The sequence below is a fragment of the Pelodiscus sinensis genome, chromosome 17 (assembly GCF_049634645.1).
Source record: "Pelodiscus sinensis isolate JC-2024 chromosome 17, ASM4963464v1, whole genome shotgun sequence".
NCBI classification, from domain to species: domain Eukaryota; kingdom Metazoa; phylum Chordata; order Testudines; family Trionychidae; genus Pelodiscus; species Pelodiscus sinensis.
In genome coordinates, this window is record NC_134727.1 from 6,437,387 (window position 1) to 6,449,397 (window position 12,011).

A 12,011-nucleotide genomic window follows, 5' to 3' on the forward strand; every position below is an offset into this window, starting at 1 on the left:
ATGCCCAGTTCTCTGATCTGTAAATTTCACAACAGTTTTGTTAAGGTGGTGATTGTGTAGGAGGATAGGAACCTGTCTTTCAATAGTGGCCAGTGCCAGGTGCCTTAGAGAGAGTGAACAGAACAAGTAATCCTTACTTAATCCCTCTCCTATTATCCATTTCCAGCCTCTGACAAAACTGTGACAGTAATTTTTAGCTTTATTTTTTGTCAGTGCTATGTATCAAAAAACCAAAACGAACAGCAAAATAATGAATAACTAATGACAAGAAGATTCTGAAGTAAAAATCAGAGTATTTTTCATTGCAAAACAGATGCTGCTTTATAATTATTTTGCTGATGTTATTTCATTAAATACTAAAACAAAGACCTGCAGTGCTGAAACCACCACACAATGAGCAAACTATTAGCTACATAAAGGGAAAAAAATCCTAGGAAAAACCCCAAAGAGTATCAAGGCATGTATTACCAAGGCACAAAAGTGTCACAATTGTGTGTCTACCCCATCTCCCATTTGTTCTGATGGTCAAAATAGAAAAGCTTGTTTGTTTGTTTGAATGTGTATTGCCAGACTCCTTTAGTGACGCTGAAACCCATTTTAACAAAGCATATTCATACCATAATACCAGTTCCGTTCATGGACAATTCAAGCAGGTAGAATGGGTTCAAAAAAACCTTCCACCACAAAAAATACTCTCTTCAGTGTTTCATCAGAGAGATCACTGATTGAACAGAGACAGACGCAATCTGTAACCCCCATTTAAGGGGGTTTCTCATCATATCTTAGACTCATCGAGTACCTGTATTGAAGCTGCTGTGTGTGTATTAGAAGATGTTTATTAACTTCTGGACCTTGAATGTCAGTTTGTCACCACTCCACAAGCTTTAAATTCACTTAAAGACAAATTAGAGTAGAAATGTTTCTGTTTACAAGTACCTTGATAACCCTCAATGAAGAAAAATCCTGCAATTATTTAACTGAGCATTGGATAAAATATTGTCACGCTTTAACCATTTACAGCTTATTCTGCAAAAATAATAGACTAAAAATGCTACAAATGCTCATTACCAAACAGTCAACAATGTTACCTTTTTCAAAGGTTTGTATGTTCTTTAGAAAACAGTCCCACTAAGGCAATAATTCAGTGAGAAATTTACTCTAGCTGTTGGTCAGGAATTGTTCACTTCAAGTATTTGCAATTTATTATTTTTGGCACGGGACTGGTCAGTCAGTATTGATTCTGATTCCCGTCTGCACAAAAAAATAAAAAATTGCAGATCTGAACAATGATCACTGTAGAAAGTAGAGAAACTTTTGGGGCTCCTGAACATCTTCATGGATACAAACTAACCATTTCAACTGTCACGCATAAATCAACAAAAGATTCCATGAACAGCAATGAATCAAATTTGAATTCCTTATTCATAAATATATTAGAGAATCTTTTTCCCATTATTCAGCCAGCTCCAGGAAAACCATACCTGTCACACACAGTAAGTAAGCAGCAGAATGCTATTTCATCTGCTGCAAAGCTTATATTCTTTGTTTTAAAAAAATCATATAATTTCCAGGTTTCCACTTCTAAACCTCTTATTTCAAGACTGATCGTACTCTGACCCTATTAAATGTACTATACATTTACCATAATTCTGTTTAAACTATACAAATCCTCCGGGTATCTGATAAGTAATCAGAGAAAGAACAAACTGTAATATAGTCCAGCCAGAATGCTATTCAGAACATCCAGGAATGTACAATATTACCACTGGAGGGTTATCTGAAATGAGATTACTAGGTTTTTACTGGCTTATGTGGGCTCTGACATTTAACAGCTACAGCTGTATAGTTTAGCAGAATGTTGATGGAGGCTCTATCTGTTCTCCAGTTAGCATAGTCTCTCTATTTTGGGAGTTCCCTGTCCCCACCTCCTGATCCATTCTGATCTCTGTCACAAATATTTAATTTGCCTTTAGGAAGCACTGAAAAGGTAAACAACAACAATGTGCTTCAGATTAATCAGCCGAGGTAGCAATGACCGATTACAAACTGAAACTGATGTACAAGATTGATATGCTACAAGGAGGATTAGTTCACAGGTATACCTAATGGGTCAAAAAGGAGAGGGATTTTCCCTAACAAAATGAAACATTTAGGCTGGTTGAAAGAACACAATTTTCTTGTTAGATCAGTGGCCAATAATGTCATAGAAGTGTATATGCAATGAGTTTGGGCATTGCAAAGATACACAATAAGTAATGAGATTAAGATCTTTCCACCTGTTAATGCCCTGTTATATTTAATAGTGATAGAACAACCATGATTATAGAATCTAAGGGCATGTCTAGACTACATCCCTCTTTTGCAAGAGGGATGTAAATTAGACAGATCGAAATTGCAAATGAAGCCAGGATTTGAATTTCCCATATTTCATTTGCATAATGGTGGACGCACGTTCTTTTGAAAAGGGGTATTTCGAAAGTGAAAATATCATCTAGATGCGGTTCTTTCGAAAAAAAAACCCCCTTTTTTGAAAGATCCTGTACTCCTCATTTTTTGAACCATGCCCCTAAGTCCACATAGGTGAAGTCTTCTTGCCTCTTATAGGTTTCCACAGTTGCAGCTTAGTTGAATGTAGTAACCAATTCCATTGACATAGCACAAGAAGGGATAGAATACAGTCAGTTTCTCTCCTACTGTCAGTTCAGCACAGGTAACACAAGTAAATATAATGAACTGGCATTTAGTTACTAAACCAAACAGATGTGACATTGACTACATACAGGGAGCCCATCTGTTGAGTAACAATGTGCTATTTAATCACTCATTAGAGAAAAACCACTATCTAAGGAAATCTTGCTCAACAAAAGAATATGTGAAATACATACCTGTACTTCAAAATCCATATTCTCCAGAAATTTTTGGTTCATGGTCTCTGCAAATTTGTTGATAGCTCTTAAAAACACTCTAAAAAGAAAAAAAATGATTTACTGTTAGAGAAGAAACAGGACATCCAGAAGCAGATAGGGTAAATGGAACTCCTTTGTTGACCATGCACATTAACCTCGGACCCACAACACATCGTTATGAGTGGCAACAATTTGGCACCAGTTAAACCCTTTTATGTATTTTAGTATGTCAATTCACACATCTATCACTACTTTCCCTAAAACCTTATTTAGTAATGCTAATTCCCATAAAATGAATATTAATAAGCAGGTGATTAATACAATTATACCCACTCCGTTTGTTGTTTACTGGTTTTTAGTTAAATCAACATTATATCTTAATCAGCAGCTTATAGGGATGGGGAAAGAACTCTGACCCTGAAAGTGTTTTTACAGAACAAGTGTGAAGAAAAAACAAGACACTGTTCAGTGCAACCATCTTTCAAGGCTGCAAGGACAAATGGGGAAAACCTTTTTTTATAGGGCAATCCCAACATTTCTGTTTATGGTTGTAATCTTTGGAATGATATCCTAATCATGTCTGATAGCAATTAAAAACTTGTTTATTTACAGCCCAACAAAACTAGAAAGAGTAGAAGTCACACGTCCACAGAATACAAGAGGCTTCATTCCCTGGATCAGCATGTCATTTAAAATACATTATACTTTGTCAGAGTATTTCATTCATTATTTGACTGTCAGAAGGTTCCGCAATTATGTTTTCAATATAAAAAAATGGACAATGTTATGTCTTTGCTCTGCTGAACATTACAGTGAATTGTGGAAAACACACAGTATAATAAATCTTTCATACACAATTTACCTTCCATGTGACAGCTATGCTTTGTTTACAGAAATGTTATTGCTTTCCTTTCATTGTTCTGTCACCCAGAAATACACAAACCCTTTATGATTATAAAGGTTGTTAGCTCATTAGAAATAAGGTATATTTTCCTAATTAAAATACACACTGTATAGCTTGTTGATTTTTTTTATGTAATCCCATGTTTCCTTACAGTTTCTTCTGCAAGTAGATTGTGACTCATACCCTAAATCGTCATAATACATTTTATTTTTTGCAAGAAACCCACATCAGAATCTATTATCCCACACCAGGTTGTGACTCTAAAAGCTAGGAACACAAAACCTTTTCCAAGTCTTGTGCTTTCTTTAAAGGAAATGCCAGATTAAAACACATATTTTGAAAACTTCCCTGTCTACCTCTGTAGATTTCTAATAAAACCTTCAGATTAAAAAGTCAGCCAGTTGTACCGCTCCTTATTTATGATTATTTTATGAACAGTCATCTTGGAATTTAAAAACAAAGCCATCTTTTTCAGCTTACTTTACAGCTGGTTTAATGATAAGAGGCAGCAATGTTTGGGTTGCAAACACTGCAGGTAACATTTAGTACCTTGAAAGTATTTTGGGAACAGTGTCTTTGTTTGGTGCCTTAGTTCAAGTAGACGTGAATCCCTCCAAATCAAGGAATGAATTTAATATGCCCCTCAGTATGACACAAGGTCTCGTCTTTACCTCTCTTCTTCTCTCCCCACTTGGTTTCTCTATACAGGGAGGATACTGGTCTTGCATGACTTGACAGACCTCGTGGTATGCCAATAAGCATCACCAGAGTCAGTGACAGGTCCATTCAGGGAGGGACTTGCACAGTCCCTCACACTGGGATGGTTGCAGTGGGAGCAAGGGGTGATTCTTATCCCTTGCTGACAATCTATGGGATTTTCAACCTGCCAATGGGGTTTGACAGGGAGAAGAAGTATCTAGTCACTTATGTTAAAGGCAGTGTTTGTTCTTCCAGTTTTATGTAACTATTGTTTCAGGATCTCATAATGATTCCGACCAAACTTCCCTTGCCCACAGAAAGGGAATGATAATCATTGCCTTGGAGGTCAGGAGAGATTTCCTACACCTAAGATCACCATCCAAGCTATTGGGCAGGGATGGTTTTGCTGTGGAACAACCAGCAGAAAGGAGCCTGCAGGGGACAGGGATGGAGGACAGGTCCCCAAGACTTCGAGGGGATAGGCACCAGACCACACCAAGATGAGCTGTTGGCCCCCTAATTAAGAGTTGTAGGCAATTAGCTCAGAGTAACAGAAGTGCATTTTCAAGATGTATTTATTGTACCAGAATCCCTCTCTCTAGGACTAAGTCTACAGTAGGGGATAAGGTCCAATTCAGATGCTCAACTCCAGCTACATTCATTGCGGAGCTGGAGACAAAGTATCTTAAATCAAATTTTGGGTTATCCACACAGCGGGAGGTCGAGAGGCGCACACTTTCACTTCCCTTACTCCTCATCAGAGCAGACATCGACGGGCGAGCCCTCTCAATTTGAATTAACATGTCTTCACTAGAACCGTTAATTCGAACCCCAGAAGATCGACTATGGAATCTTCAATCTTCTCCGTAGTGTAGACATGGCCTAGAAGTTGAGGGTCGTTGCATCCTTTCCCAGAGCAAAGGACTTGAGAAGAAGAGTGCTACAGACTTCTTGGGGAGGAAGATAGGGCATGAGTGGATTCTCTCTGTGCACAAATATAGCCCTCTCCTCTCCTATCCCCAAGACTGGTGTGGTTTTGTAGGTGCAATTTGCAGGTGGCATTCTGGGTATCATACTGGACTGTAGTGTATTCTTTAGGTTCTGCAGAGACAATGTAGTTTAATTGATTTCTATACCAGTTGTGCCTGCAATTTAATCCATTTGCAGCTGCTGTCTTGCTTTCCCACGCCATCCCCAGCGGCATCCGCAAAGAGCAATGGTACAGAGAAATCTGGGGCACAGTGTGATCTGTCAGTGCCAGTTTAGCTAATCTGGGTAATGCAGTTCAGGGCCTGGCAAGGCTGAGGGTCCTCAACTCAGAATGAATCCAATTGGCCAAATTTTACTTGACACTGAACCTTTCACATCAGCTCAGCTAAGTTGGCCGGCAAATTCTCCCTGCAGGACACTCAGCAGGATGCGGGGCTGCATGCTGGGCCCACATGCTTTTAAGCTTCCACTGGCAGCTCGTCAGGTGCAGACTCTCTGTCTAGTTCCCTTCCTGGAAGTGAGATCCTACAGCCCAGCTGCCTTAGGATTCAATACCAATGCTGAACTCCTTCATGCCTCCAGAACAGCTCACCCGTCACAGTCTGCCACCCTTGTGGGCACTCTAGTTTACCCCAATAGGGACACATGACCTTGCGAAGCATTCAGACAGAAGGGCTTATGAAACGCCGTGGTTTATTTTAAACTGAGGTATACAGCTCTGGTAAAACAAACATCTGCTGCATCATTCCAGGCCTCAATTTCCTCACCGCCATTGAGCATACTCTGAGGTTTGGGTCAGTGTTTTCAGGGTAGGCACCCCATCTCTTCCAGTTCAGGGCTTCTTTGAATCAAGAGAGTCCCTACAGTCAGTAACCATCAGCTGCCAGCAGTGGGAAAGGTTTCCTTCCATTCAAAATATTTGCCCTTTTAAATCTCACCCGAAAATCTCGGTTTTTCTTATTTTAAAAACCTGCTCTGATAGACGGATTTGGGGGATTTTGCGGGAATCCTTTGGGGGATTTTTTTCACTCTTTATAAATCCTAGTTCTCTGCAAGCTACCTGGAGAAATCTTGTTTTACTTCGGGTGTAGCCAACCCATTGGTTAGTTTGGGCAAGAGCTATTCAGATTTTGACATCCTATTCAGAGACCATGCACTGTTACCTGCTCCTCAATAGATGGAATAGGAGGCAAGAATACAGTAAATAAGGGATAAAGCAGAGCGCTCATACTCTCAAAATAAATACACGGAATATAGGCAGATTAGCACCATGGTTATGCTGCCCCCAATTTTCTCACAAGGCTCATCCCATGCGTATCTTTGTAAGTCTTTTCATTATCATAATATCATTAAGTCCTGCAGTGATGGGAGTAAGGCGAAGCAGCAGGTGAAGATGCCCAAGGACAGCCACAATCCCACACATAGGCCGCCTGGGGACTAGCAGTCATTGAGCTCCATCCCTAGGGCAGCAGAGAAGTTTGGCAGCACCCTAGATAACTGGGCAGTCCTTTTAGGATTGCGCTGTTCATCCTTTATTTAGGGAAAGGGCTAGAAAAAGGTGCCCAAACATCACCTGTCCCATGATATCTGGCCAGACTATCCTAGCTGGCAGACCGTTCCATAAGAGAAGACAAAACTCACCCTGGGGGCATGGAATGTCCACACCCTTATGGACAAAGGCCTGAGAGAAGAATATCTCTTCTCTTCTCTCCAGAGAACTTGCCCGCTATAATGTTGATATTGCTGCACTGAGTAAGACTGGACCGGCCAGAGAAGGTTCCATCAGTGAGCAAGGAGGAAATTACACTTTCATTCAGAAAGGAAAAGCAGAGGAGGGAGCTGGATATGGCATAAAAATGTGTCTCCTGAAACAACTTCCTGATCTTCCTTTTAGCTTGAATGAACGGCTGATGACACTTCAATTTCCTCTGAATCCTCTCCAGCATGTCACATTCATCAGTACCTATGTACTGAGCAGCACAGAGTTCTACTCAGAGCTGGATTCCATCATCAGATCCCATACGGCAAATTCATCCTGCTGGGAGACCTCAACACTAGATTTGGTAGAGACAGCAGCTGCTGGAAAGGTGTGATAGGACGACATGCAGCGGGAAAGATAGACTCCTCCTCTTGGATAAATGTGCATAAATCTGTCTGGTCACCACTAGCACCATCTGATGCTCAATATAAAATGACACGGATGCCCCCGCAGTCCAAACAACGGCACCTGATGAGGTTATCACTCGCCAACAAGACATCCCTGATGTCAGAATTACCAGCGCAGCGCACGGTGCAGAGTGCTGGGCAGACCACAGTTGCTCCACAGCATATGCACCCCAAATTTAATAGAACAACCTTCAAGACGGCAAAGCTCAAATGTGTCAAGTATCAGGTGCAGTTTCTGATCACAAACTTTTCCCATTCAGAAAAATGAAACCGGTTTAAACATGTGACTGTTGACACAGCTAAGTCAGTGCAGGGCCAAAAGAAAAGGTGAAAGCGGGATCGGTTCCATGAGAACAAAGAGGACCTCTCCAAACTCCTATGTGAAAAGCATAAAGCATTTGCTGAATGGAAGAATGAACTGAAAGAAAAAACAGGTTTCAGTACCTAGGGAGCAAGGCCCAGTATGAACTAGGGACAATTTCTGATGGGTGGTGGAAGAGGAAAGCTGCAGACCTTCAGCATTATGTAGATACAAACAAAGGCAAAGATGTTCTTTGACTCTCTCAAAGCAGACTATGGAACATCTAAGGGTACATCTAGACTACATGGCTCCTGTCCATGTAAAGTAGTTTACTCGGCATAGTCAAAGAAGCAGGGATTTAAATAATCCCCACTTCATTAAAATAAAAATGGGCGTCATGCTGTGCCAACAATCAGCTGATCCGGCACTGCACGGCAGTCTAGATGCGGCATGGTTGACAAAGGAAGTCTTTGTTGACCGCTTCAGTATGCCTCGTATATGCCTCCAGTATGCCTCAGGGCAGAGTGACCAATACTGAGAGCACAAACACAACCAGTATTGAGGAAGTGTTATTAAGAGCACCTTTTAACTGGATGGGCATGTCATCGGAATGGAAGACCACAGTCTCCCAAAACACACCTTGTCGGGGAGCAGAGTCAGGGCAAAAAAAAGAAGGGTTGTTCACATAAGCGCTTCAGAGATACTTCGAAGAGCACTCTTTAGTGAGCTGGCATCAATCTCAAAGAACTTGAGCAAACGGCTTAGAACGGGACTCACTGGTGGTCTCTAATAAGGTCAACATATGACAAGACTGGGCAGGATGGATGGAATTCTCTTCATGCTGCATATAAAAGGTGCTTCACAGATACAGACTTGCCATGCCCAAATGCTTCTGACTCTTTGCATCAGGACTCAGAGCACAGAGTAATCTGGTAACAACATCGTCATTGTGAGCGACAGACTACCAACACCTTGTTGTCTAAATTAATTAAGTAGCCAAGACATCCAAATAAACCTATTTAAAAATACTTCACAAAACTGTTGTCTGAGGCAATTTTTCTTTTTATCAATCATGTTTAACAGTGTTTAAGAAGGATTAGGAATGAAAAAAAAAGCCATAAGAGAAATGTCGGAAAGATACATTAGAAATGGTTTGTGAGGTACTTATTAACCAATTAAAACTACCTGATCATATTACCATAGCTACAAGGGCTTATATTGTATATTCTGACTACTCTTCATCAGTTGCTTTTCCTAGGGCACCCCTTTCACACACAGGGCCATTTTTATCAGGTATATTAGAGTAACACATTTGCAGGAAATATGCAGTATCTTTATGCTGTGAAGTTTGAAATACTTCTCAGCCACGTGTATTTTGCCTTGAGGGTGTCTATGGGAACTAAAAATGTCTGATGCCTCAGTTTCTCCTTGTATTAAAAAGGAGATTTAATTACTTAAAACACCACCAATGGAGTGAATCTCAAGCTAATGTGATTCTTGTAGAATGATTTAAAGTCCTCCAATCTGATAGTAGAGGCAAATATAGTTTTAATTATTGTCATCAGTATATTGCATTATAGTGTGGTGTGGTCTAATGCACTGACCATAAGTTAAGTAAAGAGAAAGTCAACCTGGACAAAAAAAATAGCATTATTTTAAATCACAGACAAAGAGAAGACATGGAGAAAAAAAGAGAGAGTGTTCAAAATTCATTTCCTATTAAATGATTGCAGAAATAATTTCAACGGAGAGTGGTAGGTTAATCTGCACCTGTCCCCTTCTTATAACCTCAATCAGTGGTCGCCGACGTCAGCTTTCAAGATTGAGAGTGCTCAAAGAGCAGCATTCACATTTAATTGAATTGAAATTATTTCCTTATTAACTTCTCCCTCAAACTCTTAAATTCTTTTGAGATTCCACTGATTCTCATCACTCACATCTACAAAAACTGTTTGCAGAGGTGGTTAGGTACAAAACCTCCTCCATCGATAGTAGAGCTCCAAAACATGTCCCTGGCTGCATTCAGTGATTATTCTGTGGGATGGCTAATTAAGACTCTCCTCATGGACAATGTACTTTTCCAGCTTATTTCATCCATCCCTGGTGGACATGTCTTCTACATTACCACTCACATCACCAGTTTAGGCCTAGAGGCTATGGGTGACTTTCATCAAGGCCCAAATTTCTCCTGTGCACCTAGCCCAAAGAACTAGGATTACTTCAATGCACAAGAAGAGATGAATCAGAAAAAGTAACAAGAAAGTCATTTCTCAGCTGCTTCTGGCATCTTGAAGCTTCCGTCATTCTAGCTGCTCCTGAGTCCCCAATTTGCCATGACTATGCCTGACAGATACACACACTATTGAATCTACTGGTCTCCTCCATGTTCCTCCTGATCTCCAATGCATGAAACACTGAGTATCACGGAATTGCGGAACAGCCAGAGGCTTCACATAACACACACTGGCCCTTTTCTTCTCCACTGCAGAAGCTGTGCTATGTCTAGGGACCTCTTCCTTGGCAGGATTTAGGCCCAAAATCCCTGTAGATGGCAGTTGCAAAGAACTAATCAGGTGCAGCATATTGGCTAGTCAGAGATAGGGAAATCGTTTTCATTTGTACTGTTCGCTAAAAAGCATAAAGAAACTGAAACACTTTTGTTACTGCCAGGTTTGAAAAACCCACTAAAAGACTTTAAAAAAAACCTTTTGAAAACACAGAGCCTATCCCTGAAGGCCTGACTCAGTCCTTCTGCTAGAAACTCATATTGTCTCCAGACACATCTCCTCAAACAACATTATGAAGAGCATTTCCCTTTGCATACGGCACACCCCACAATGTTTTCATCCTGATGACTCTTGCTACCTAGTATATGAAGATCAGTTTTGTTAGCTGACGTCTGAGATAGGGATGTAACAGTGCAGTTGATTAACCAATAAGCAAAAGTTTATAGTTAATGCTATAGTCTACATGCAACCCCCACCTCCCTTTTGCCTGTAAATTTTTTAGCAGGCTGGCCAGCAGCCCAGCTCAGTCCTGCCTTGAGCTGGATCCAGAATCTACCCGCACTGCAGCTCTGCATTTAAAGTGTATTAGGAGCCAGACGGGCAGGCAGGTCCAGAAGCTCAGACCCCCCCAACCACCAGACAGGGGCTGCTGCCTCTGTATGAGAGGCAGCAGTGCAGGGCAATAGCAGCCAGTCCATGAGGAGAGCTGGTTTTTAACCTGGCTCCCCTCACAGACCAGCTCCCGCATGGCACCCCATGCTGCTGCCTCTCATACAGAGGCAGCAGTGTGGAGTGGTAGGGGACTCCTCAGGAGTGGGGCCGGAGTGCACTGGCTACTGGCCTTACCTCTGGGGACTATAGAATAGTCAAGTAACTGATTAGAATTCATGAGGTTAATTGACTGTTCAATGAACCGACATATAATTTCCCTGGTCTGAGTCTACATCCATCTTTAAAAAAAAGATCTTAAAGGAGTCTTGGTAACTTTAATTTGATTGACAGCAAATGCAGGAAGTTGTCCAATCAGCACTTTCATCGAGCAGCTCCCAATGAGATATGGAGAGAGTTGTCCTGCTCAAAGATCACTCTGTTCAATGAGGTTGCTACTTTGCAGATCTCTTCTGAGCTTTGGTTGGGGAGGGCCGACCAGTATGGCTACACCCATATGCCAGAAATATGCAGGGTTCAAATAATAGTTCCACAGACTCAGACTCATAGGCTTTCAGGTCAGACGGGATCATCATGGTCATCTCATCTGAATTCCTGCCCATTGCAGGTCACAGAACCTCACCCACCCACTCCCATAAAAGGTCCGTAACCTCTGGCTTAGTTAATGAAGCCCTCAAATCATGATTTAAAGTCTTCAGGTTACAGATAATCAACCATTTACACTAGTTTAAACCTGCAAGCGACCAGCGTTGCATACTGCAGAGAAAGAACAAAATGAGTCTCTGCCAGGCTCATTGGGGGCCGGGGATTCCTTCTCACCCCCAACAATCACATCAAATCATTCCCGGAGTGTGTGGGTAAGGTGCACT

The 12,011-nt window shown here is 41.3% G+C and overlaps 1 protein-coding gene across 2 annotated transcripts in view; it reads right to left on the reverse strand.

Annotated features, from left to right (window-relative positions):
• The window catches only part of DOCK2 (dedicator of cytokinesis 2), a 497,337-nt gene that overhangs the window by 104,897 nt on the left and 380,429 nt on the right, over positions 1-12,011 (reverse strand). For both annotated transcript variants that reach the window (XM_075900153.1, XM_075900154.1), the window contains one exon: positions 2,886-2,964. In XM_075900153.1, the coding sequence (XP_075756268.1) occupies positions 2,886-2,964 (79 nt within the window). The remainder of the gene's footprint in view (positions 1-2,885; positions 2,965-12,011) is intronic.